General features: G+C 45.6%; 1 protein-coding gene across 1 annotated transcript in view; it reads left to right on the top strand.

Moving 5' to 3' along the window:
* Window positions 1-27,626, top strand: part of PPP1R17 (protein phosphatase 1 regulatory subunit 17) — a 145,500-nt gene that overhangs the window by 15,032 nt on the left and 102,842 nt on the right. Inside the window, exon 2 of the mRNA XM_086966823.1 lies at window positions 25,094-25,201. Within this exon, the coding sequence (XP_086822949.1) occupies window positions 25,123-25,201 (79 nt within the window). The 5' untranslated portion in view covers window positions 25,094-25,122. The remainder of the gene's footprint in view (window positions 1-25,093; window positions 25,202-27,626) is intronic.

Raw genomic sequence — 27,626 nt, forward strand, 5'->3', positions numbered from 1 at the left:
TTACATGTAATCTAGATTACTTTTATTTCTCTGCAGCCACCGATGCCCAGATTTACACGCATTTGGCATTCCTGCTCTCCGTTTGACGTAATATAGCAAAATAACTTGCTGTGCTACTTGAAAAAGAGACAGCAGAAATGTACCATATTTATTAAGATATGGCGCATTCCTGCTCTGTCTCTGCTCTGATGCACTGAATGCTGCCTAGCTCCAATGCAGGTACCCTTTCCACCATGGTGCAACTGTGTCTGTGTTACAAGAAGGATTGTGTTTTTGCAGGAAGGTATCCTTTCCTGCACAGAAATAATCCTCAGAGGCATTTTCCTCATTCTATGTGTGTTGGAGAGTGCACACACCTATAAAATACACACAGACACACACACATGCATTTGAATAAAACTTTGATGATTTCGAACCGCTATTTTCTGTGTTTGTGCTCTCTTGACTACTTGACTATAAGTCAATACCAGTAGCTTTTTTGTGATTTGATGTAAATAGCTCTTTATGACATTATGGAGACTATGTAAAAGTAGCCCAGCAAGTCACCTTGCTGCACAGTGCTGCCTCACAAGGAAATGACAGGAATGTGCCTTATTTCTTACAATACAGCTCATTCCTGTCCTTTCCCCAGAGCTGGTGCACAATGGGTTGCCGAGCGACAATGAAGACAAGCACCCCTGTACTGGGTACCTTCCTGCACAAAAACAATCCCTTGAGGCATATTCCTCTATCTATGAGTGCTGCAGAATACAGCACGCATAGAAAGAGGAAATAATGAAGAAAAATGAAGATATTTCTCCTTGTTATGCCTCACCTAGGAAGGCAGAGCAATTTGGCGCATTCCCATGTCTACCAGCAGTGGTGAATCTAGGAATGCGTCAAAATACATGTGCAATACAGCAATTTGTGCTGTTCTACTCCTGATGTATCAAGCCACCAACAGCCATGTAAAGTGATCTTGTGTGGCTTGATAAATTGCATTTTAGAATTTGCATCGTGCATGCACCACATCGTGTGGTGCAAACGCAAGGCAAACCCTTGATGACTAGGCCTCTATATCTGTGGGATTTAGAATTATAGACCAATCATATGTTTGTAATAATTATATTTTTAAGTATCATTATTGTTTAAATGTGTATTACATTTGTTTTACATTTTATGCTCACAGATTTGATTTTATTTGATTTGATTCAGAAAAGCTGTTTGTTGAGCTGAGTGTGTCGCTGTGTGAGTGGCTCTAGGATGAGTGATGGATTGTGTAAATACTCATATGGGTCTGTGAATTGATATGTGAGGGGTTGTATAGGAGGTTGTAAAGGGGTGTGAGTGATTCTGTGGGTAATGTCATCAGTGATGTCATTTGAGATGTCACCGGCCATGTCATGAGTGATGTAATATGTGAGGTCATAAGCAGTGCATTGTGGGAGCATAAGTTATAGTTAGCTTAGCTAGCTGTAACTACTGAATTTCACTGGTTTTGTACAAGTGAAATCTGAGCCTAACTAAAACGTCCTTGTAACCTTTGTGTTGTTTCAGTGTATTTCTAAGTTTTTTAATGTTGTTTTCTATCTATATCACATCCCTGTAACCTTTGTTTTCTTTAAAGTAAATTTATAAGTTTTTTTTAATTTTAGTTCCTAATGTAACCACTTACCGTTGACAGTGACTGTGTGGGTGAGTTCATGAGTGTCCCAGTAAGTCTATGAGTGGGTATCCGAATGTCTTACTAGGTCTGTGAGTGGGTGCGTAAGTGTCTAAGTGGGTCGGTGAGTAGGTGAGTGAGTGTGTCTGTAAGTGAGTAAATGAGTCTTTGAGTGGGCTTGTGAGTGAGTGCATGAGTGAGTGCATCTGTGAGGGAGTCCATGAGTTCTCTGAGTGGGTCTGTGACTGAATGTATGAGTGTCTGAGTGGGTGCATGAGTGTCTGAGTGGGGCTGTGAGTCAGAGAATGAGTCTCTTCCTGGGTCTGTGAGTGGGTGCATGAATGTCTTTGAAGGTCTGTGAATGGTTGGATGAGTCTTTTAATGTGTAAGTATTTGATTGGGTCCATGAGAGGCTGCATGGGTCTCTGAGTGAGTGCATCAGTTAGTGGGAATTTGACTCTGTGAGTGGGTTCATGAGTCTCTGAGTGGGTCTATGAATGGAAACATGAGTGTCTGAGTGGATCTGTGAGTGGGTGGGTGAGTGTCTTACTGGGTCTGTGAGTAGGTGTATGTCTCTCTGAGTGGGTCTGTGAGTAAAAGAATGAGTGTGTGAATTAGTCTCCGAATGGGTCTGTTAGTGTGTGAGTTTCAGTGAGTCTGTGAGTGGGTGTATGAGTGCTTGAATGGATATGTGAGTGGGAGCATGAGTGTCTGTGTGTTTCTGACAGTGGGTGAGTGAGTCTCTGAGTAAGTCTATGAGTGGGTGTGTGAGTGGGCATGTGAGTGGGTGAGTGAGTGCATGAGTGGTTCTGTCAGAGGTTACACAATAAAAAAGTAGGGGGCACAAAGAGCAGGTCCTCTTGCCAGCTCCCCCTCTGATGTTTCCCCGGTCCATCTTGCCTGCAGTCTGCTACCCTACGCTGCCTTCAGTTTTGTGCCACCCCCGCTCATTTTCTGCATTTTTCCCTGCCTATTCCCTCCTCGCTCCTGCTCTCTATTTTGCCTCTTTCTGCTCATTCTGCCTGTTATTGTGCCTTAATATGCTCGCTCTTGACCTTTATTCTGCATCTTTCTGCTAGTTTCTTACCTCTATTTTGGCTATTCCTGCTTGTTTTTAACCTTTCTCCTGCCTCTTATTGCTCTTTTCTGACTTCCATGTTGTCTCTTGCTGATCATTTCTCACCTTTATTTTTCCTCTTTCTGCTCCTTTTTGAACCTTATTGTGCCTCTTTCTGCTCATTTCTGACCTTTATTCTGCCTCTTTCTGCTCCCTTCTGACCTTTATTCTGCCTCTTTCTGCTCGTTTCTCACCTTTATTTTGCCTCTTTCTGCTCGTTGCTGATCTTTATTTTGCTTCTTTCTGGTCATCGCTAACCTTTATTCTGCCTCTTTCTGCTAATTTCTCCCCTTTATTCTGTCGTTTTCTGCTTGTTTCTGACCTTTAGTCTGCCTCTTTCTTCTAGATCCTGACCTTTATTTTGCCTATTTTTTCAGTTTTCCCAGGATCGTGGGGGGCCTCAAGGACCCTGCAGTCCGAGCTGACTCCCCGCCTCCTGTAGGAGCTGGCATTGCTGCTGCTCTGAGGGAGCTGCAGGAAAGGCAGTTCCCTTTGTGCAGGAGCAATCGTTTCATATCTTTCCCTGCCCCCATGTCTGCGGGCAGGGAAAGAGATGAAATCTCCGCTTTCCAAGGGTGGAAGCACTTTACCAGCTCCCACCCGCTGGAAGTGGAGTGTTTGCTTTAGCTTGGCAGAAACTGTGAGCTCCTGCCAAGCTAAAGAAAACAGCTATGTCCTGGTGGTGGTCACCAGTAGTGGCCGGTAAGTTTTGGAGGGGGGCAGATGGGACACATACATGCACAAATACACATAACACTCACAACCATGCATTCCCACATGCGTGCACACGCACACAAGCACATTCATTCACAACACTCTTTCCCAAACATTCATACATGCATGCACGCAAGCACGAAACAATTTAAAAAGAAAACAAAACACACTTACCTTCAGCCAGATCTGCACTGCCGCAGCGGTTCTACAAGGCTTGGGACTAAGGTCAGCCAACGAGGGAAGGCAGCAATCCCAACGTCATCCCAAAGTGGGATGGGGTCAGTAAGACTACTGACCCCACACCACTCTGTGATGAAGTGTCACTGATTGACGCTTGACCCTGGGCACTTCATGGCTTAAAACTGAAGCACCCAGGTGCGAGGCAATCAGTGACGCTACCCCTCGTCACTGAGGGGAGGGCCTCAGCAACCTTTGCTGAGCTGAGAACACCACACCCACCAGAGCTGTGACTTTCTCAGCCCAGCAAAGTTCAGTTCAGGCCGCCAGGAGTCAGCGCTAAATGTACATGTCTGGCTCCTGGCTGCTTGAACTGAAAGTGAACAGTGTCTCCCGTGATTAAACGTTTTTTTAAACATTTCTTTAAACGTTTTTTGTGGGACTTGGTTGAAGCCGAGCACCAAGATGGCTTCAAACAGTTCCTGGTTTAAGTGTTGGCAGCCAATTAGATTTGAGCATGAGGACTGTCGGAACCTTGAAGGATCTGTTTCCCTATGTACCTAAATTTGGATTTCTTTTAATATCTCAAAGACTGCTGAATGGATTTATACAAATTCACAAAAAGATCCCTTTCTGAACCATCAGCGACCTTTGTACCAAATCTTGTGTAATTCAGTTCAGCAGTTTGGGCTGTAGTAGTGTCTAAAATCCCTAAGGGAATTTGTATGGGGAAACATGTTTTGGGCCCCCCACTTTTTCTCAGTCCCTGTTTGGCAGATCACCCTGAAACTTTCATGACAGCAGTTAACGTGAGCTACATACTACTTTTGAAAATTTTGCGGGAATTCGTCAAACTGTGCCAAAGATATTGGTAAAACAAAAAACACTCTTCCGATGGAAACAATAGCCGTAAAGGCGAAACGCGTCTGTTGGAGGCTTTTCTATCTGCAATAAACAGCATTTAAGCACTATGAAGCACTGTGGAGTGTCCTGCACTGTAGTCGTTCAATCGAGGAATAAATGAAGGTGTTTAATATATATATATATAAATATTACTGCTCACTGTTCGAAGAACACACCACACTCACGGGGATTGCATTACCGATGCTTTATTCTGCAGCAGCACACTGATTCACTCAAGGTAAGAGAGGGAGCCTCCAGAGGCCAAAGTTCATCCCTTTTCAAATCCGACGCGTTTCGAAGGTCTTGCCTTCTTCCTCAGGGAAAGATGAACTGATTGTAGCTGATGCAAGTCTCGTTTCTTTTGTAGATGACACGCCCGATATCGGGCAGGGCAGATGCCGCAATGTCTTGTGGTACTTGTATGCCATCCCGTGAAACAGCATATTGCGTCCTCGTCCTTGAGCCACTGCTGCTGTCCTAGAGCGCCTGTGTTGCACCCCCTCGCCAGCCATGCGGCATCCCGGTGATTTGAAGTAAGGAACGGTCTATACCGTATTCTTAACAACCGGCATGATTGCCCATTCGTGGCTCCTTTCCCGGATTGTCATCATGGCGGTGCTAAGCACATATATATATATATCCAAGGGCAAAAACAGGGTCCTGCTGGGATTCTTCCTCCCGAGACAGGTGGTGCATGAGAATCGGCGGACCACAAAAGCCGATTTGATTATAAATCCAAGGTTTGCTTCAAAGCAAGAAATTGCGCGCTCAGGAATCCAGTTTCAGCAAAGAAGGTTTATTTTCAGTTTACACGCTACGCGTTTCGACACGCTATGTGTCTTGATCACACGTGAACCACCATGCGCCTCAGATAATCATCCAGCACTCTCCGGTAGGGTTAAAAGTCCTGTTACTTTATTTGCAAAGAATGACACAATACATCGACGCGTTTCGGGAGTCGAACTCCCTTGTTCACGATGTTTTTCCACCATTACTTTTCCCTTTAAAATGCACTTGCAGTGGTAATGAAACAAACAATGGACACAGGGTTAAAACAGATCACAATTGTTTGAAAGGTGTCGGCCATATTTTAACGTGTAACTTTTCAGTATTCACAAAGCTTTCCTTTTAATTGCATAGGTGCTATGTTGTCTATATATATGCAGAAACACTCCCCGACTTCAGGTTCCTGGCAGCACAATCAGGACACGAACCACACGGCAAGTAGGTTTCTATAACCTGATTTTATTTCACCACCAAACAGACATAAATATATATATCATAAACACTCGCTCAGTCAGAGAAAGAATGTCCAGATGCTCTGGAGATTCTTTCTCTGACTGAGCGAGTGTTTATGATAATTACGGGGGTGTCCGGTAACCCTGTCCAGACCGCCCGCAGCAGACAGCTTCGAAGCAGAACCGGAATTGTAATAGAATATATATATATATAATTGGAAAGTTCAGAGCCCGCTGTGAAGTCTGGAGGAGTGAAGGCAGGTGTGCTGTCATGGTACCGTACATAGGGCAGTGCGCACAGTCATGCAGCCCCTGTTGTATGCATCGCTGGTTCTTTGCAGCGGAGGCGGAGAGAGGGGACCAGAGGAGGAACTTTGTTTGCGTTCTGCGAAGCTGGAGCAATTCTATTCGCCCTGCAACCTACACCCCCGCAAATCCTCCACGGGTGTTGATTTTCCCCCGAGCGATACCTCCGAGAATCCGGACCTTGGGGATTCTGGGACCAGTAGTTTCCCAAGACTGAGGGAAACTTACACAGGTGTGCGAACATTAACCAGGGGGCGGAGCGGGCCTATATACTTCCAGGCCGAGAGGGGTGGAACTGACTAGCAGAGTGCTGCTGGAACTCGTGGGAAGCTTCGGGCGCTGATGACGGCTAACATCAAAGCCAGAAATGCTGCATTCGCCACAACACGCAAAATAAAGAGCTTCCACTATTGCCCCGGGGTTCCTGCTTTTTCTTGTGTGGAAGAAGGTTCTTGTCATAATTTGCGCGTCGGTCAGTGACGCCTTACAGAGAACCCCCGCCTCAACTTGGGCTCGGACACGAACTCTTGCAGTTTTTCTACGCCAATGTTAATTGGAAAGTTCAGAGCCCGCTGTGAAGTCTGGAGGAGTGCAGGCAGGTGTGCGGTCATGGTACCGTACGTAGGGCGGTGTGCACAGTCATGCAGCCCCTGTTGTATGCATCGCCGGTTCTTTGCAGCGGAGGCGGAGAGAGGGGACCAGAGGAGGAACCTTGTTTGCGTTCTGCGAAGCTGGAGCAATTCTATTCACCCTGCAACCTACACCCCCGCAAACCCACCACGGGTGTTGATTTTCCCCCGAGCGATACCTCAGAGAATCCGGACCTTGGGGATTCTGGGACCAGTAGTTTCCCAAGACTGAGGGAAACTTACACAGGTGTGCGAACATTAACCAGGGGGCGGAGCGGGCCTATATACTTCCAGGCCGAGAGGGGTGGAACTGACTAGCAGAGTGCTGCTGGAACTTGTGGGAAGCTTCGGGCGCTGATGACGGCTAACATCCAAGCCAGAAATGCTGCATTCGCCACAACACGCAAAATAAAGAGCTTCCACTATTGCCCCGGGGTTCCTGCTTTTTCTTGTGTGGAAGAAGGTTCTTGTTATATATATATATATATATATATATATATATATATATATATATATATATATATATATATATATATATATATATATATATATATATATATATATATATATATATATTACCATGCTGGTCCAACGAAATATATATATATACATATATATTTTTTAAATTGTATATACATCAATTTTATTTCTAATACATAATACATAAATATGTTTTATCAGTGTTTTATTGGTTGGTGAAATCTTATACCTTTGATTTAATGTTGATTTAATTGTTTTTGTTATATTCATGCAACGTTTGTTAAATGTTAGTTTCCTATAATTTATTTAATACTTAGAAATATTGTATTTTGTGTTTATGCTACATAAATATGTTAATGAGTTATTTAGTAGTTTACAGTGTTTTAATTGCTATCTGATTTGATTATAATTATTTGATGTATTGTGCATTTATTTTGGTTGTTGATAGTTATATTTGTAAAATCTGCGTAGTGTTTTATATATTTAATGTGGTCACAATATTGTGTATTTCTTTATTTTGTTTGTTAGATTTATGGGTACTTTAGATATTTTTAACTTCAATATTTTTGGGGTCAATATTTGTTTTTTTTTCGTGTAGTATTACGATATTTTTGTGATCAATATTTTTGGGAGATATTTATGCATTTCAATATTGTTGTTCTCGATATTGTGTCATACAACCATTTGTTCAGTTCATTTGCAGGTTTTCTACAAACCCTGATTAGAGGAATGTCTGCAGGCTAAACAAATGTAACTGGGCAAGTGAGCATTGTTCCCACATCATCATTGTGGATTTGCAGACCTAAACCTAAGTCTACAAACCTGAGCAATATGATTGGCTGCCTGTAGTAGAGACCATTTTGTCCCAGCCCCAATTACAGGATGGGCCCAGTTTGTGCATCCTGAAATACAAAATTGAGGAAGTCAGAAAAGTGTAAGAAGAGCAGTACCTCACCACTTGCTCAGATGTGGGGCTGGGCCAAATTGCTCACTCTGGGTTCAAAATTTTAAAATAACACGCCAATGTTACCATGAGATTAGTGGACAATGGAGAGAGTTTGTGGAACTCAACATGCCCAAAAGGTTTATAAACGTTGCCTAAACTTGTGGCAATAGAGTATTCAATCCTTGTTTGTGAAAGGGTTCACAGACTATGCCCCAGAGTTCGCCAAACTATGTAGACTCATGGACCATTCTTAGACTTCCTGCAGGGTTCGCACTGATGACGAGGCCCTGTGACCACCCCAGCAGTGCATGGCCAAAGGGAGTGTTGGGAGTATAGGCTGCACCAAAATGTTGAATGAGATAAATAATTTAAAAACAAACAGATATTAACTGAAAAAAAGCGTTTAAAGTGAAGTTATGCTTAGCTCTGGTTGCAATACCGTTATGTTAAAAACCTTAGAAATTCACTAAATGAATTGCAGTTAAAGTCTAATTTTACTGACAAATTAAAACTGAAATCAACTGAAATTCAGACGTTAGTCTAGCTGTGCAATCTATAACTCACACACCAGTCACACAAAACGGAACTAGCATGTCAAATGAATTGTTTATGGCGTCACAATATTTATTCCATTAAAAAATGTGCATCGAGGCCACTCTGAATAACTAGAATGAGCTTGAGCTATAACAGATGGGGAAATAAAGACTGAATTGGCATGCATGACCACCTATAATGTGACTGTTTTCTTGAACTATGTTCCACATCTTCCCTGTACAAAGAGTACCTAGGGCCTGGAAGCTAAATGCCACTTGTGACCAGCAATGCCTATTGAGCCATCCACTACAGTGGCAGAGCAACATGGCTTCAAGACTATCTTTACAGCCTAACTGTAGCAGTGTAAAAACTGCAATTTGACTTGTTGAAATAAATCCTTTTAATGGGTCTAAATTCTACTTTTATATATTAATAAGTCCTCCAAGTAGGCCTTGTAGCCCACGCGGCAGAATTCATGGTATTTAAAAGTAACATGCAGAAATGTAATGTCCTTACAGACAATAGCATCCAAAATAATTTTCACTGTAGAAGTCTGGCTGGTCCATAGAGAAATACTGTGAAGACATTATAAATATGAATTCTGCTATCTCAGGTTAGGGGCCAGTTAGGGATATGATTTAAAAATTATTTTTAATGTTTATTACAAGTCAAATTTAATGGTGAAGTCGACTATTTGATAAATATTAAGGAAAATTAACCTTCAGAAAGTTACCTTTTCCCTACCTGAAACTCTTAAAAGCTAATTTACATGAGCCTTCCAACTATCACCTCACTGGTGAATTGACCGGAAAGATGTGTAAAAACTGCTCCCAGAGCAAAGACAAAGCCTGGGTGTGGGAATGTGTTTTGTTCGTCTAGCAGGATGACCATTTGGCTATGCCCAGGAACTTAATTGATGTCAAAGTGGCCTCCCTGTCATAGGAAGTTGTCATAGGACACCGGGATAGTCCACTTCCTTTGTGCATTCAAGCCTGACCTTTTAGAGTGGCGTACTATTTCAAAGCATCAACCTAAGTCATAGGCACTGTAACTATGGGCCGAGGGTGAGCTACAGCAGCCCCAAACAACCACATTAGCGTAGCAAATGTGAATGAGGATCAAAGATGACTTAAAATATAGTTTTTATCTCATAGCACTTTCAAAGAAATAGGCCAGGTAGTAATCAAAGTAGGAGGAGAATTTCCTCCATAACTGGTTTGGAGTAACCACAAAAGAGGGGCTACTCATTATTCTGTTCCTTATTTCTGGGTGGACAAACAGGCAATACACAAGGGGAGAAGGTTTTCCACCTTCTTGAATTTAGACAGAGAGAGGCACTGGAGGATTGTTTTCATTAGGGTATAAAGGAACTGTTGCAAAATTAGATAGGTCTACCCCAGGGAACCTTTACTCCATTGGTTAAGGGGGGGCACTAGTTACCTCCAACCATAAGTTTTGGCAGACTTAAATGTAATATCACCTGGTACCCTCTTCAGAACACTAGTGGACATGAGAAAGAGCATAAAAAACTGGAACCTGCTGCCTGTGACCTAAGAGAAGCACTGAACAACAGGACCTGCTTCCTGTTGGACAAAGACGTGGACTCCAGGAGTCATAAAGCTGGCCTCCTGTTCAAGCTACAAGGACACAGGAAGCTGCAAACTGAGCATTTCCTTTGCCTAGCTGACAATTTCCAACTGCCTTGGAACCTGTTGCTGGCCTCTGCTTCAGTGAGTTCTGATCCCCTAAGTGTTCTTCCTGAGATCCTGGAACCCTTGGCTGTGTCTGGCTGGACCTACCACCCCTGAAAACACAGGACTTATAAATGTATTCTACTCTAAGCACTCTGGGGTACTGGAGCAAACCTGCCAAACAGATCCACCCAAAGTGCTTTGTCCTTAGGCTGAATATGCAGGTTTCTCCCACTCTCTGCTTCTCTGCAGTAGCAAATCTGATTAAACAGGATCTTGCTGAGAAAGTATCTGGTATCATGAAGCCCTCTTTGGCTATAGGCTGCAGCCTTGCCCTGCTGAAGGACTTTGAGCTCCAAAAAGTGACTAGGAGTGAACGTAGACAGTCTTGCCTGGGCCAAGGTGTCGGAAGTATCTGACCAGTGATAGGACTTCCCTGGGTGTGAAATACAAATTTGTTGCTCTCTGAGCTTTCCCACAATAAGACAACAGCTTCACCGGGACTGCGTCCATTGCCTATCAGCCTTATAAAGCCCTCTGACTGCTGCCTTGCTCTGCTGAAGATTTTGGACTTCCATTTTTGAGACTTAGTTCCAATGTAAAAACCTCTGACCAGGTCGAACCTTGTTTCTGTGTCCAACTTGCGCTCCATCTTGGCTTGCCTTAAATTATGTTTAAGTCTCAGTCTACTGGGACCAGTTGACCGCTTATGGGGCTTAATGCTTTTTGGCACTATACTTATTTTAAAATTCATATGTCTCTTTTCATGTATTTGATTTTGGTTGTCCAGGTGTCATTTTAATTATTACAATTGATTCTATTTTTCTAATTCAATTTGGGCTTTTTATTATTTTGTGTTTTGACTTTAATATTGTTTTGCTACACCATAACTGCTTTGCACATTGCTCTAAATTGCCCCCATCTGCTCTCTACCATAGCTTTGAGGGAGTCTACCTCAGGTTCACCCTGATAAGGATTGTGGTTATTACTTGACGTGGGTAGTCACCCTCCCAATTAATTACCCCATTTCTCAAAACAATATAGTGCATATATGAAAATGTTAACATTGTTGAAGATTTTTTTTAAAGTGTGAGACCATTTTGACTGTTCAAAGCTGAAGTCTCGCAAAGTGGAAGGTTATGCCCTGCCAGCAGGGCCAATATTATGTCCCATCTCCCCATTTTACCACAATCCTTTTACCAAGCACACATCAGCAGCCTATGCATTTTTAACTTACCTTTGCACTTGTGTTTCCACTCCTAGCCTGGCGAGCCTGGCTCCGGATAACTAATCCTCCAAGCATCAAACCCTCCAGCTCTTTGCCTCTTAAGGCCAACACTCTCTGGATTGGGCTGGCTTGCTCTTGTAAAAGGTAGAGAAGGAGGCAGCTTATAGCTCAAATACAGTTTATTGCAAGTACATTGCAATAGGCCCCAGTCACATACACACCCAGAGGGAGGTCCACTTCGTCGACTCCCACATATGCTAGAGCCCCCTCAATTCCAGGTGATGATGATACCAGGTTATGAAATCTCACATAATCACCTGGATATAGAACATCACATCACCTCAATCACACAATGCACCCACAACATAATAGAAATAACAACAAGTTATTTATATACAAGCGATAGACATGGTGATAAAACAGCAAAAGACATAGCGGTGATACCAAAGCAGGTTTGTGTCAAAAACACATATATCATATAAAGATTTACTTCAAACATAGTCTTGTAGATGCACCAGCTTCCTCAGAACCCATTGAGGTCTAACATATTGGTTCCCTAATGGAGCCTGCAAAGGGCTATTATGCTCTTCACTTCCCGGATCCAAGACTGAGCTACTGGATTCATTTTCCACAGGGTTGAACTTAGCCATCTTGCTAAGGTTTTATATCCTTTGATCACACGTGATTACCACATTTTTAAACAACTTCACCACTTTGAATAGTTTGCCGAATTTAGAAGGCTTCGATTCTCTGCGTGGGGATTTGATTTTTCCCCAGTCCTCCAACTGTGCATTGATTTTCTTCACGACTTTTCTCACATCATAGAGTTTTTTTCCTTCTTCTCCTTCTTCTCACACTCTCTCTCTTTCTCTCTGCCCTTCAAGATAACTAACCTGATCATCCACCTTTTTCATTCTTTCAATCACATGCCCTGGAACAGTCTTCCAACTGGGAAACCTCCCCTTAAACAAGTGAACAGTTGAGACCCCCGTAATTGAGTGTGGTGTTAAACTATATTCACATACTTTTCTTCTCATGACAGTCACCCACTTCACAACACTCACCAAAGACTGTTGACATGTTTTCGTAAGCACCTTGACACCATTGGATTAAAGGTGGTACCTTGCTGACTTCTTATACCTTATCCCTCTGCCTTTCAAAAAAGTCTCCACCACATTAGAGGTTATCTAGACACCATTATCAGTAAGCATTGAAGAGGGGAAACTCTCCATCTCAAAAAGTTCCTCCAGAAATGTTATTAACTCATATGACTTGACTGAGTGTACTATTCTGATCTCTGGCCACCGAGAAAACATATCAACGCAAACTATGACATACCTGTCACAAAACTTCACCGTAACCAGTCCTAAATTGTCTTGTGCAAAGTCACTCCATGGGCTGAGTCCTGCATTTAAGTACTCTGTCAATTTTTGCACACTCCAGGCAATTTCTTACTTCTCTCTCTAATAACAATTACATTGCTGGCCATCAGTAGTTCTCTCTAACTCACTCCTTGGTTTTTGAAATGCCCAAATAGCTGGTATGAATACACCACCAAATGTTTCCTAATGTCACCCAGCAGAACCAACTTGTTCCCTCTAAATAACAAAGCACAGAGAACACACAACTCATCCCTCACTTGTCAATACCCACACATCTCTTGCTCACAACTGCCTTTGGAACACCAACCTCCCCAAACCATCCTTCTTACCATGTGCAACTCCTCATCACTCTGAAGTTCACCTTTCCATTCAGACTCCTGGATGACCCCTTCCGTCACCAGACACACCTTACCCATCATCAAAATCTTCCCCTGCAAAATGGTCTCTCTCCTCTATAGAATCCTCCTCATGTGTGTGATACATCCTGAAGAAGCAGCCAGCCAGAATGCTGCATGCACGAGGCACATCATACACCTCAAAATTAGCCTCCTGAAGGGCAACCACCCTTTTGCAGATGCGATGTGAAACTAAGTCATTGCCATTTTCAGAGTATACTTTTTAAGAGGCTTGTGATCGGTTTTGACCACAAACATTTGTCCCCAAAGACATTCTCTGAGTTTTATTTAGGCCCAATAAACACCCAATGCCTCTTTTTCCATAACTGAGTAGTTGACCTCAGCATCCCTTAAGCCTCTTGAAGGAAAAGAATTGTCCTGTCATGACCTCCGGACCGCTGAATTAAGAGTGCACCCAATCCTTTAGAACTGGCATCGGTCATAATCTGTGTCTCATCCCTAACGTCAAAACTGCCTAATTCTGATGCACCCTCTGAGCTTTCCTTTATGTCCTTAAACTCTCCCTCACAAGATCTAGAACTCGTTGCCATTGCCAAGCAAAGTCTTCATGCACATATTTCTCTCAACACATCTGGACATGAACTTGTTATAAAATGTGGCCATATCTTTACATTTTACCAATTCCTCCTTGTCTTGGAGTGATGGTAGATTTTTGATGGCACACACCAAGGCAATCTTGGGTCGAATGCCATTGCCCAAGATCAGATGGCCCAAGTACTGTATTTCGTACACATTAAATTTCCACTTCTCAGATTTTAAAGTAAGCCCAATCTCCTGTAACTACTCAGCACATAGCACAACCTCTCGTCATGCCCTCCACGGTTAGTACCATACACTAGTATGTTATCCTGATAGACCTTTACCCCCTTTGACACCTTTCAAAATGCTCTCCATGTCCCTGTGAAAATCCGATGTCGCAGAAATCAAACCAAACGTCATCCTGAGAAATATGAAGGTGCAAAAGGGAGTGACAAAAGTGTTTGTTTCTTGGAGGAAGGATGAAGCTTGAGATGGTGGTATGCCGATGTCAAATTGAGAGAAGAAAAATGCTTGGCACCATTAAGAAAACCTAAAGTGTCATTGATATTCGGAAGTGGTAAATGGTCCACAACAACCGATTTGTTGAGTTCTCAGAGGTCCACACACAGTCTGGCCTCTTCAATGGCCTTGCCTGCCATCACAACTGTTGTGACCCACTCCAAAGCTTCAACTGCCTGCATGATGCCATTATCCACCAACTTATCCAATTCCACCTTCATACTTAACCTTACCAGCATTAGAACCCCTTGCACTTTGGCAGCTTTTGTTCAGCCCTCATTTGTAGCTTAATCAAGTGCATATATTCCTTTAGACAACCCAACTCTTTCCTGACAACAACAGGAAACTTTTCCACTCATGCATCATCACCAGTTGCAATCATCCCTACTGTGGGAACATCTCTGACCCTCACCGGGGATCCTCATTAGGGTCAAGATATACATTTAAGTCATGTTGGTGAATCTAACTATTGAGGAAATCTTCCTTGATCACAACATAGATTTTACCTGGTAATTCTCGTACCTTAAACTCAATAGTGCCCCAAATGTACCCTAGTAGCTTAATGGGTTCACCTCCATATCCCTTTGGTTTCACATCTGGTGTCAACAGTTTTAACTTAATTTTCAAACAACGTTCAAACAAAAAGACTTGGAAATGAGTATCATCTTTGTGCCCAATCAGCAAGAATGGTCTTGAAGGGTCCATCGGGCAAATTATCTTTCGTTTGCAGTATGGTAACCTCCATAATTGATCTATTAAGATCATAATCATCATCACCACACCCAATATTAAATACTTTCTTAGCCCTGTTGGCGGATATGCACCACTTCGAATGGCCCTTCTACCCACACACATGGCATACAACTTTCCACTCAGGATAATTCTTAAAATTTACCATATGGCCAATATTCCCACATTGGAAACATTTCCCCAAAACATTTTAGTGGTTTTGGTTGCAGCTTTTCCTTGCGCTATTTTGTTTTTTATAGATTTATCTTGAACCATTTTTACCACTACATTGTCAGATCACTGCCACTATTGCTGTTCCTAATAATCTCCACACACGCTTATGAATGTTCATACAATTTAGCATTTGTGATTACTTCATGCAAAGAAGGGATGTCCTTCTGCCACATGTTTTCTTTTGCTTTATTTAATGAACACCCAACATAAAATGTTCCCTCAGAAGTTTTCGCAGTTGCCACCAAGATTACAAGTTGAAGCCAACCTACGAAGCTCTGTTACATATTTCTCCACTGACTCTCCTTGTCTTTGCATCCTCTTCCCAAATTGATAACGCTCGAGCACTGTGCTCAATTTGGGGAGATAATGCAAGTCCAATTTTCTTCAACAAATCTCGTAGTCATGAAGATTTGCAGCATCAGCATTAGATAGATCTGGAAGATCTTCGAACACCTCCTCAACCTTAGTGACATCCCACACACCCTTGTGCAATGGCTGAACACCTTGCATTTCAACCAAGGTACCGGTGGGTCACCTGGTGATGCCAGGAAAAATGGAGGCAGTGTGACGTTGTGCATGATGCACAAAATAGGCAAACTGATAATAAACAGTAATTATGTTTGGCTGTAACAGTATCTAGCCGATAAAAAGACCCCTGAATTGCCTAATTCAGGACCAATACCCATAACCAAATCACAGAATGAACAAAATGACAGGGAACACAGTACCACACAGATGTCAGTTCATGCCTCAAAGACACACTATTGGCGCACAGGGGCCGGGACATGCCCCAAAGATGTGGTTCAGCTGCACACCATTGTTCTCCCCACCAGCACACTTAGGTGTGCACTGCCGAAGGAACTGTTGCGTCATCGCAGGCAATAATGACTAGGAGTAGTTGTCCAAGCTTAAAACAAACTCTTGTTGCTGTGCCAAGTCAGCTTGTTAATTTCACCCAGAGCTGAGATAGAGAACTAGCCTCCAATGGCTGTTAGACTTCCGCTAAGGTTGCCAGGCAACAAAGTGTTGAGGCACGCTGCAGCGCGTCATGTCTCGTTGACTACAAGGCATAAACAGAGGCAACCACACGTTGGTGCACAGTATAGCGTGTCTCTGTCGGCAACTCCCTTGAGCTCCTTAGAATATCATGATGCCGGTCTCAATCTCCATCTCTCAAGCTCACAGCACAGTCATCTTCTTGTGCCGTCTCTTGAGCTCACAGTGCAGCCATTGTTACATTGGCACACCCTTCAACAACCATCCCCTCCATGTGAGGGGTAAGAGCGCCACAAGAGTATGCAGTATAATTCAAACGCTATCCTCCATTGTACTTGCGGCAAAAAAACCAGTGTTGTTGTGTTAGGGCCAAAACTCTACAAGTCTCCAGCTGGAGGTGTCTGATTCCCCAAGTCGTCACCAAATGTAAAAGTTGATTGCAAGTACATTGCAATCGTCCACAGACACAGCCAGAGGAAGGTCCACTATGTCCTGTCACAAACCATCAACTCCAACACATCATTCTGGAACTCCTTCCATTCCAGATGATGATGATACCAGGTTACCGAACACCACACCCCTCTCTCACACCTAGGGCCTAATTGCAAGTCTGGCGGTTCAAGAACAGCCAGACTTCTGGAGCACGGCAGTGGCAGTAAAGCCACCACTGCACTGCCATTGCACTGCTGCAGCCATCAGGAAACGACTGTTTCCCGGCAGTGGCGTGGCTGTCAGGGCCTCAGTAGTATGCTGATGGTGCTGCTGCGGCACTGCCATGCATATCACAAGTTTCAAGACCGCCAGCAGTATCATGGAGGTTTTTCCTACATGAAAAGGCTGGCAGTCCTGAAACAGAGTCAGGGAGCACTACAGGGCCCACTGTTGCCCATTTGCATGGGGATGCATGCAGGAGGGCACAAAATGCCATAAAGTAACTGTTTTTGGTGTTCCCATTGGGTGCCAATTTTCAGAGGTACACCTGTGGAACAACCAAAACCAGCCCACCAGACACAAGGAAACTCGTAATCTGGCAGGCGGTGCAACCACGGGTTTGACGGGCCACTCCCACATTGCCAAACTTATAATCAGGCTCTTAGTGACATTGACAGTACAGACGTGACTTGCTAGACAAACACCATAGTTCTTGACTGTGTGGTAGGTCATGCCTGTACTGTCAGTCAAACTAAGTATAAGACTGGGTCAATCCTAGCAACCAGAAACACCCTTTTCAAGTTAAAAAACAATCATCTTCTGACTGGCTGTTGGGGGCACACATAGTGGTAGCTGCAGGAGCCTGGAAGGAGGACAGGTAGTAGAGACCATAAATGTCCCCCTCCCTGGCTCTGCCACTGTCTCATACATAATAGCTGGCTTTGTAGGCATAGATTTGCTGTGAAGATGTCTCCTGGATTCAGGTGCTTCGTCCTGACATCTGTATCTGGCATTCAGGCAACTAGTTGCAATCCCGGTATATCCCTACAAGGATTGATACAGTTTATATTAGTATATTGAAATATAGATGGGCCAACTCACTAGTGGTACTGGTAGTATGATTGAGAGTGTGGAGGCATAGCCTCCAGACTCTAGATCCTGGTCAGTCATGCAGCATAGGCCAACCTTTAAAGGGCTGGAATTCATGTGTAAAAGGAAGCTGCAGCTCAAGAGCACTCACATGGTAGGCAACTCAGCCGTCTTTTGGACAATGTTAGATCATTCCATGCATGTCCTAAGTCTTTTCTATTTGTGAGAGAGATAGACACATATTATTATAACAACACTTATAGAGCGCACAGCTACTCCAAAGAGTGTCCCGACATGTTCCCTACAGGGCGGTTAGGAGGAGCAGGCACAGTTTAATGAAAGAGTGGGGTTTTCAGCTTCTTTCTAAAAAAACATGAATCACTCATAGCTCGTAGGTCAGAAAGAAGTTGATTCCAGGCAACGGCACCCAAGCAGGTCAGTGATCCGCCACTGCTCTCTCTCTGAGGATTCTAGGAGTGCAAGCAAGCAGCTTATTTGAGGTTTGCTGTTACCTAGACAGAATGTGGAAGCTGAATCTTGATTCCAAGTAGGGAGGTCCATTCCCGTATACAGTAGAATGTACCATCACCAGGGACTTAAACTTCACTCTTTCTTTCATAGGCAATCAGTGAAGGCCATGGAGATGCAGCATGACATTAGCCCTCTTAGGGAGGTTGAGTAGCAACTGGGCCACCGCATTCTGGATCACCTGATATTTATTGAAAGGGTATCCTGGCAAGCCGCCATATAACGCATTGGCAAAGTCAATGTGAGACATAATCAAGGCTAGGATGACCGTGTTCCTAGCATGTACAGGTGGCAGCGGTAAGAATCTCCTTAGCGCTTTCTAAATCCCAAAGCATGTTCCCGACAGCCTTTTATTTTGAGACCCAAAGGACCGCTTGTCCTTGAACCATACCCCTAAGTTTAGTACCGGGCCACCCTGAGGCGTAGGCGGGGGAGACTCACCTGGCCAAAAAGAGAGCCAGAACTGCGGAGGGAAGTTCCCAAAGAAAAGATTCTCAGTCTTGTTCTCATTTCATTTTAGTTGAGCCTTCGCTAAACAGTGAAAAACTGCGGTGAGATAGGCTTTCACACGTGAGCAATTTGCTTTACTCCCCTTGTTCCAGGAAAAGAGCAGCTGTGCATCATCTACATATTAAATGACTTTGCCCGAGTTTGTCTGCTATCTGAATTAATGAGGATACACGGATTTCAAACAACAAAGGGCTCAAAACCGAGCCCCGAGGTAACCCAGTGTCAAATTTTTGAGAGGCGGCTGAGAAGGCAGGAATCCAAATTTGTTGGGTTCTATCTTCCATATAGGATTTAGGCCAATTCCAGGCTAAACCGTCCACCCCAATCTCCCGTAGATGGTGTGTGCATGTGCTTTTGTGTGTGTGGAGGATGAGTGCTGGCAGTAATACAGTGACAGTGTCTTACCCCAACAAACAAGTTAATACATTTAACCTAGCTCAATATCTCATGAAAATAAATCACCTAAGTTTAATTTGAAGGCAACAAATGAATAGTTCCCACCTTAGTTTCCTTACCCTCTCTTATGCTTTCATTCACACTCTTGATTGTTTTTTTATCTGTTCTAATTCCTTTATTCCACATGTTTTTTACTGGCCGTATGTCTTTACTATTATTTCCTTTAGCTTTCTCTAATTCCCTGGCTCACCATCTTTCTCTCCATCTTTCGTTATCTTTTACAGTATTTTCTAGCCTCTTCCCCACAGTTTGTATTCTGTACTGTATTACTCTCAACCGTTTTGTTTCCAACATTCCGCCTGCTTCATTGTATAAAAGTGCCTTGTGGAGCCTAGTGTAATGCCCAGCACAAGTCAGCATTCTAGTGCTGAGCCTGTAACTACACTGAACACCCACCCACCACTGATGTCACAGGTCATGTGACACAGTACCAATAAAAGAGGCCGAGCGCACGTGCTCTGGGCCAGTTGCACCATGCAAGCAGTGTGTCTGTGTCTCGCTCCTTATTAGCATGAGGGCCTAGGGCCCCGACCCTACAATGGCGACGAGGGTTTAGCTGTGCCCATGCGTGCCAGCTACAAGAAAAATTTATGGAAAAAGGGAGAGAGAGCTGCCTGCTGCACATAAGGCACACCCCCGAGGAAAGCAGCCGGCTGCCGCGAGGCCCACGAGGCATGTGAAGAGCCTCGGGCCTAGAGGAAAAGGAAGAGGTGATCGGGAGCTCACCCCGCACCTCTCGTGCCCAGCGTGTGGCCCCCTGCCTGGAGTGAAAAGAGACCAACGCGGAGCCCACCCGCGAGGCTGAACAGGCCCGTCGGCCGAAGGTGAGCCCTGGCCGTGACCGGCAATGAAAGCGGAGCCCACCCGCAATGAATGATGAACATTAACTGTGCCCGTAATTAAGCAAGGCTCGCGGAGCCCACCCGCGGCCTGCCTGCAGCGTCTGCTGTCCCCCGCCGCGCCGAATGTGACGAGAGGCGGCTGCGGCGAGGGTGAATGTCATTAAAGTGAAGCAGCGCCAGCGGGGCCCACCCGCGGCCTGCCTGAGGTGTCCCCTGTCCTCCGCCCAGCGCAGCGTGTGAGGAGTGAAGCTGCCGGGGAAAGTGAAAGTAATCAAGCAGAGCCCACCCGCAGCGGACCGGAGTACAGCAACAACTTTCCCCCGCCGCGTGTGCACAGCGAGGCTGCGGCGGCAGGGAGAAGAAGGGTTAACGGCTGAACCAGCCCGCAGCGTATGGAGAGCTGCCAGACGGCGAGAACTAAAAGCGGAGCCCACCCGCGAAGACTCTGAACACTGCCCATATCAATGACCGAATCCCGGCACCCGCTCTTGCCCCAACACAGCGGGAGATCTAAAGCGGAGCTGAAAGGAGGCCGGGAGCAGAAGCAGCGAGGCGGCCCCGCCTCGTGATCGGGAACCCACAGCACATCTCTCATCGAGCCAGAGATCCCCAGCGCCAGCTTTAGCGGAACGGCGCCCGCAAAACCTCCTGCAGAGCCAGAAGCGCGAAAGTACTGCCGGTGACACCACAGTGCGGCAGAGAAGCACCCCGGCGAAGTCTGCAGCGTGAGTGAAGCTGCCCTGGCCAACTGAAGAGCTGCAGGCTGTCGAATGGAGGCAGCAGAAAGGCGTGTGCCCCAACCGCATTTACACAGCCACCAAAGAGAACACAGAGGAAGCACCTACCGGGCTGTCAGTGCCCTTGCCCTAGGGGAATATGATAATAAGGACGAGCCTAGTCCACAAGAAGCCTGCACTGACACTCCTCCAAAGGAAGTGAAAGGCATTGGAAGACTCGGCGAGGAACGAGCCCGAGCACAGCACAGGAAAAGTAAGCACCACTGCCATCTAGTGGCCAAAGCACACTACTGCGCCCACAAAAACACAGACAAACACAAGGCAACCCACGAGACACAACCAAGACTAGAGTCAGTACACACAAGGGATCGTGACACCTCCACACGAGCACAGCACAACAAGGGGCAAAGGAAACTGCGATTGAGACGTCAGCCCCAAAGATAAGAACCACAGGTGGTTCAACCCTTACAGTTACAGCCGGTGTAACAGAACCTCAACCAGCCCAAAGCCGCCAAGCCAAAAGGTAAATTGATCACTGCAGCCCTGCAGCATAGCCCCAAGCGTACCAAAAGAAAGCGGACTCCCAGCAGAGGAAGACAAGCTGGAAAGCGTTCAAAGGACAAAGCAAAGGGAAAGCCAGTACTACCAGACACGCCAGTGGCACTGCACCACCACAGGATACACACAGCAAAGCCAGACTGGCGCAGGGACGCCACACTGCGACAAGGAAGCCCAACCAAAGACGCTACACAGCGACACGCCAGTGCCACCAGGACAACATAGCACTGCGCAAGACGGCGCAAGGAGTGAAGGAACTCCGCACCAGGTGACTGCGAAACAACGTCAGGAGAAACTGACCAAGCGCAAGAACACTGGTACACCGGAACGCCACCAAATCATCACACAGCCCAAGGAGATATAAGGGTGACGACCCCGAGAACGCGCTAGGGACCCCAGAAGCGCGTCAGGAGTGCAGCAACTCTACGCAGGACATTCTAGAGGAAAAGTAACCAGTTCCCTCCAGGCAAGGAAAGGAGAAAGCGACCAAGCTCACCATACTAACCCCATACTAAGACCACATCACAACTGAGAACACAGCCAAGCATGAAGGTAAATGCACAGCAACACTGACTACAGTAGTACCGAGACACTACCCAGACGCAAAAGGCGACGGCGCAGGAGCGCGCCAGAAACGCAAAGAGCACCTCCTCAGAGGACACTCAAAATCACGCAGCAAGTGCTCCCAAAGAAGGTCACAAGGATCGCAACTAGCAACGCACAGAAGAGGTAAGACCAGAAGAAGTTCAACGGAGTGGTGACACGACCCTCCAAGAAGCAACTCCTCAGAAGACACTCAAAAGCACACAGCAAGTGCGCCCAGAAAAGTTCACAAGGATCGCAACCAGCAACAAACAGAAGAAGCAAGACCAGAAGAACGTCAACGGAGCGGTGACGCAACCCTCCAGAAGCATCTACGCCACGCCAGAAGAGAAGACAGCGATGCCTGGTGGCCACAGGCCGTCGCTGCAGCAGAATGGCGAAAGTAAGAACACCCCACACGAACCAACAATCGTTCTAGAACTCAGCACCAGGAAGTGCGAAAGCGCATGACGCAAATGCGCAACAGTGCAGCCAGCACTAGCCCAACGCAGCAAGTCACAAGGGAACACCCGAAGAGCGCACCCAGTTGCGCACCAAAGCAATTGAACTGAGATGAAAAGAAAATGGTTGTGCAGACAACCCGCAGAACTGAAGATTCAACACAGAAGCAACCTGACCACTCAGCCTGGTCACAAAGCAAGAGGTCGACCAGCCAGATGGTCGCACCGAGCAGCCTACCTGTCAGTGATTGGCAGAAGGGACCAGCACGAGGTCCAAGAAGCTCAGCACCACGAATCCTACCTGCCGGACATCGGCAGAAGAGACCAGCACGAGGTCCAAGAAGCTCAGCACCACAAAGCCTACCTGCCGGACATCGGCAGAAGGGACCAGCACGAGGTCCAAGAAGCTCAGCACCACGAAACCTACCTGCCAGACCTCGGCAGAAGGGACCAGCACGAGATCCAAGAAGTTCAGACAAGGCGCGGTCCGAGGACCTGGACCCACGAACTTCAACCACACTAATTAACGAAATCGACAGAAAGAAGTGTGAAGGTCGCGACGCTAACCCTGGAAGTGAGTGACAAGAAGACAGTGTCCTAGGACTAGGACAAGACCAGGAAGACACGTGCAGAATGCGCGCGCTGCATGGGGAAGCCTGGCCAGAGAAGATGAAGAAGATTGGACCAGAGCACGTCGCGAGAAGAAGGAGAAGGAAGAAAGATCTAAGTGGCCACCGCCACTAAGAAGATAAGGAGGAAGAAGTAATCAGAGTGGCACGACTGTCAGGTTAAGAAGAAGGAAGAAAGAACAGAGTGGCCGCCGCCACTAAGAAAAGAAGAAAGAAACCACCCCTGCCGAAAGAAGGAAAAGAACAGGCACTGGAACACCTGAGTGCAATAGAAGGCAGCGCAGAACAGAGACAACCACCTACGAATCATCCATCCAGACGGCGATCGCAGAAGAGAGCAAGATAGACTGTTGGCGACATCTACCTCTGGGGTCTGAGCGGAAGATTGGATGGCGAGACTACTCAGGCCTCCGGAAGATGAGGACCTGACCTACCTCGCACCAACCCGTGGCAAACCAGAAGCAGAGACCTCGAGGGACTCTGGTGGCAGCAAGTCCCGCACGAGAGACAGACCTACTGAAGCATGTCTGCAGGACCCAAGAGGATGCAAGCCTCGCGAGCAATGAAGAGAGTCGACAACTCAACCTTCAGGTGGAACTAGGACACGACGGTGAGGCTCGTGGAGCGCCCTGCTCACGGCCCGAAGGCTATGGTAGAGCAACGCGACCAAAAACACCAGTCCAGTGGAAACCTGGCAAAGAGGTCCTCCCGGACATCTTGTGGCAGAAGAAAACCGTCGAGAGGGGCATCCTAGTGAGAGGGATGTTCGCACCTACTCTTTTCACCTGCCAAGAAACACACTGAAGCCTGCCCGGAAACATCGCGCAACCAGCATGGAGAAAAGAAGCTGGAAGACAAACAACAACCATGTCATCCATCTCTCTTTAACTATTCATCACCAAGAGAGCAAAGCAAAATGCAGGGCTGAGAACAGCGGACAGACAGCACAGACAAAGAATGAACCCGCCGAACAACTGCGAATCGTGCCACCAAGAACTGTTTAATCCAGAACACAAGAACTATACTGCCTGCGGCTTGCAAGCAGCCAAAGAGACTCGTTTTGAAAGCGCAAGCCCAATGTTATTTTCTGTGTTGTCTTTCCCCCACAGGTTTTTGGACTTTTCACGTTTGGTTTAATTTTTAACCAATTTGGGGAGGGATGTAATGCCCAGCACAAGTCAGCATTCTAGTGCTGAGCCTGTAACTACACTGAACACCCACCCACCACTGATGTCACAGGTCATGTGACACAGTACCAATAAAAGAGGCCGAGCGCACGTGCTCTGGGCCAGTTGCACCATGCAAGCAGTGTGTCTGTGTCTCGCTCCTTATTAGCATGAGGGCCTAGGGCCCCGACCCTACTCCTAGGTCTTAATTTGGCAAAAATGGTGTAATTTTTTTCATTCATAGTATAAGTTTCTGCAATTGCATTTAATTGAGTTACAAAGCATGTGGCTGGAGTGAATAAACCAATATAGTCCCTTGAAAGCTCTTTCTGCAGGATACTTTCAAAGTTCATTTTAAGAAGGATACATTTTCACAAATGCCTTTTCTGTAATTTCTCAGACGTGACTTTTGAGACTTCCGGTTATCTAAAAAATGTAGGACTTCCCTTCGCCCCGTACACCATAGAAACTAGTCTTAACAGAACGTTTCAAACGACCGATATTACACTCCATGGGCCAGTTTTGATTATTTATTCATGATTTTTTTTAAAGCGCTCAAAGCACTAATTAATATGGGGTAATTTACCCGGACAGTGGTTGCACAATGTTCTGTTTATGGCAAATGTCTAGATAGGAAATCTTAATGAGTTCACTGCAATCTGAGCCAACTGTGTGAATGTTGTATGTGTTTCTCGTTTTACAGAATCTTCAGGACTGGACAAACACTCCACAATGTCCACAGAGTGCATGCAGCTGCTGGATCCCTCGGAAGACAGGCTGGACAAAGGGGACTCGCGCCTCACCCATCTAGGTAAAGGTTTCCCAGTTCTATGGGTTGATCAATAGCATACGAGTCTCCCCATATAAATGAACAGTGGCAGATTGTGCGACCCCCATGAAACCTGAGAGAGCTGCCTTCTGGGCACCCATCTCGTGCCAGATGGGCCAGAGAGGAGTGCATTGCCCTGGGGTCAGGTTCCCTGCAGTTCCAGGAAAAAAATAGTTAGCCCCTTGCCTGCCATGATCCACATCAATTTCTGAGACAAGTCATTTCGGCTAACAGAAATATGAAACCAGCGTCTGCCTCACTGATATCATTCTACCCTCTTCCTGCTTACCAATCACATTGCTTCAGTGAACACTGGGGGGGTATATTTGCTAAGGTTTAGCGCTGTGCTTGCATCACAAAAGTGACGCAAATCAACAATAAATCTTTTTTTACTAATTTACCTTCCAGCGCTAAACTTGTTTAGAGCTGTAAATTCACTCAAAAGTAGCGCAAAGCAGAGCATAGAGCTGATTTGCATTACTTAGCGCTAAGAGGGTGTACCATAGAGGCTGCATGGGCATTTCCATTCAAACACCTAAAGTTTCTGCCACTAAGTCCTATTTACTTAAAAAAGTAGACAGGGTTTAGCGTGAGGAAATAGAGCCCATTTCAAATAGGTGCTATGAAGGAGAAATGCTTTCATATCTCCTTTTTTCCAACTTTATTTGTGTGCGGCACTGTACAGCACACTACAAAGTGGGAAGGGATTAAAGTTGTTCTAAGCATGGTACTTTGTACTGGAAGGATTACCTCCCAGTACGAAACCTATGCTAGACTCAAGGAGGCACCCTTGCACTACAGCGGCGGCTGGCATCTACAGGGAGGGGGGGCGCACCCACAAAATGAAAAACAAATTTAAAGACTTACCAAACACGACATCCTCTCCTTTGGAGATCTTCTTTTGCCAATGCCCACAGGAACAGGATGACTCAATTCCCTTCGCCAATCATCGCACTGGCCTCACAAGCTTGAAGACAGCGCTAGGTTTGGTGGTAGGGGCCTCAATCAGCTCTCCACATCTCTCTGCAGGCTTTGGCTTTATCTAACCTAGAGATGTTTAAAGTGCACATGTGTGACCGGCCGCATCAAGACAGCCAGCCAAAAAGACATGCACACTGTAAACGGTGCATTAGCCCACCCTCCTCCCTGCTGCTGTCACTAAGCAGCAGTCCCACCCCCGTCTTAATGCTTGGCTCGGGAAGAAGGATGTAAAATAAAATGGTAATAAACTACCATTTGATTTTCCATCTATTGGGCTTTGGGGGGAATTTAAGTGGGCTGACGCTCCTTCTCTCAAGCCGAAGAGCCATTCTTGTTACCCTATGGTGCAAAGGAGTGTCAGTGGCTCACAGCAGCATATTTCTTCACCGGTACTATTGAGAGGGGAGGAGAGTGCCATATTTCTGTAAATATGTTGGTCTTCAGCTCTCATCTCATGCAGCACAGCATTTGCTGCTGCTGCACGGCGCTGCAAGATAATTAGTAAATCTGCCCCTGGGAATCCGTGTGTAAAACAAATTGAACAATGATTCAATGAACGTCGCTTGCGTGAGTGTTTCAGAAACATCTCATTTCAAATTTGGCAAGGAAATTTTAACACCTATAAAAAGTTAACCCTCCTTATACCCGCAAAGTGCAAATGAACTAGAGCCGATTTCTCAAGTCTGAAGCCTAAATTGTCGTATTTTAAGTGACAAAACGTCTTTGTTTCAGTTCTTTTAGAAACCTTAAGGGTAAATAGCAGAATTGCAAGCTTGTAAAGCAATTTTCAACTTTTATTTTGTGTTTTTTAAGATTATAGAATACTTTGTAGTTTGTGTGGCATGAACTACAGTCACATGAGATCCCAAAAGTTGGACATATGCAGGTGGTGCAAACAAAGCATTACAAAAGGGGATGATGGACGGAGCGTTTGAGCAAATCAAACACTCACCCCCAGTCAACTGATCTGGGTTTAATCCATCACCATTCTTTAGCTCACTCAGCCACCCCAGTTCAAACATGGCCATATGCAAATCAGTCTGACCCTGTGCCTCATGGGAACAGCCCAGCCCGAACTGCGAAGCCATGTCTTCCCTGGACCGGAAACAAGCATCCTGGGACAAGTTTCGGATTCATAATCCTCATCAGCCAGGCTATCTTGAATCCAGTGGCCAAGTGAGCAAGGGACTCACGTCTGAGCATACACTGCCAACTTAGGGCGAACAAAGCGATACTAAAGGGGATGATGGACGAAGCGTTTGAGCAAATCAAACACTCACCCCCAGTCAACTAATCTGGGTTTAATCCATCACCATTCTTTAGCTCACTCAGCCACCCCAGTTCAGACATGGCCATATGCAAATCAGTCTGACCCTGTCATATTATCACTGTAATAACATTACTATCAAGCAGTAGCCAGTGCGGG

Source organism: Lissotriton vulgaris, chromosome 4_1 (genome assembly GCF_964263255.1).
Source record: "Lissotriton vulgaris chromosome 4_1, aLisVul1.2, whole genome shotgun sequence".
NCBI classification, from domain to species: Eukaryota; Metazoa; Chordata; class Amphibia; order Caudata; family Salamandridae; genus Lissotriton; species Lissotriton vulgaris.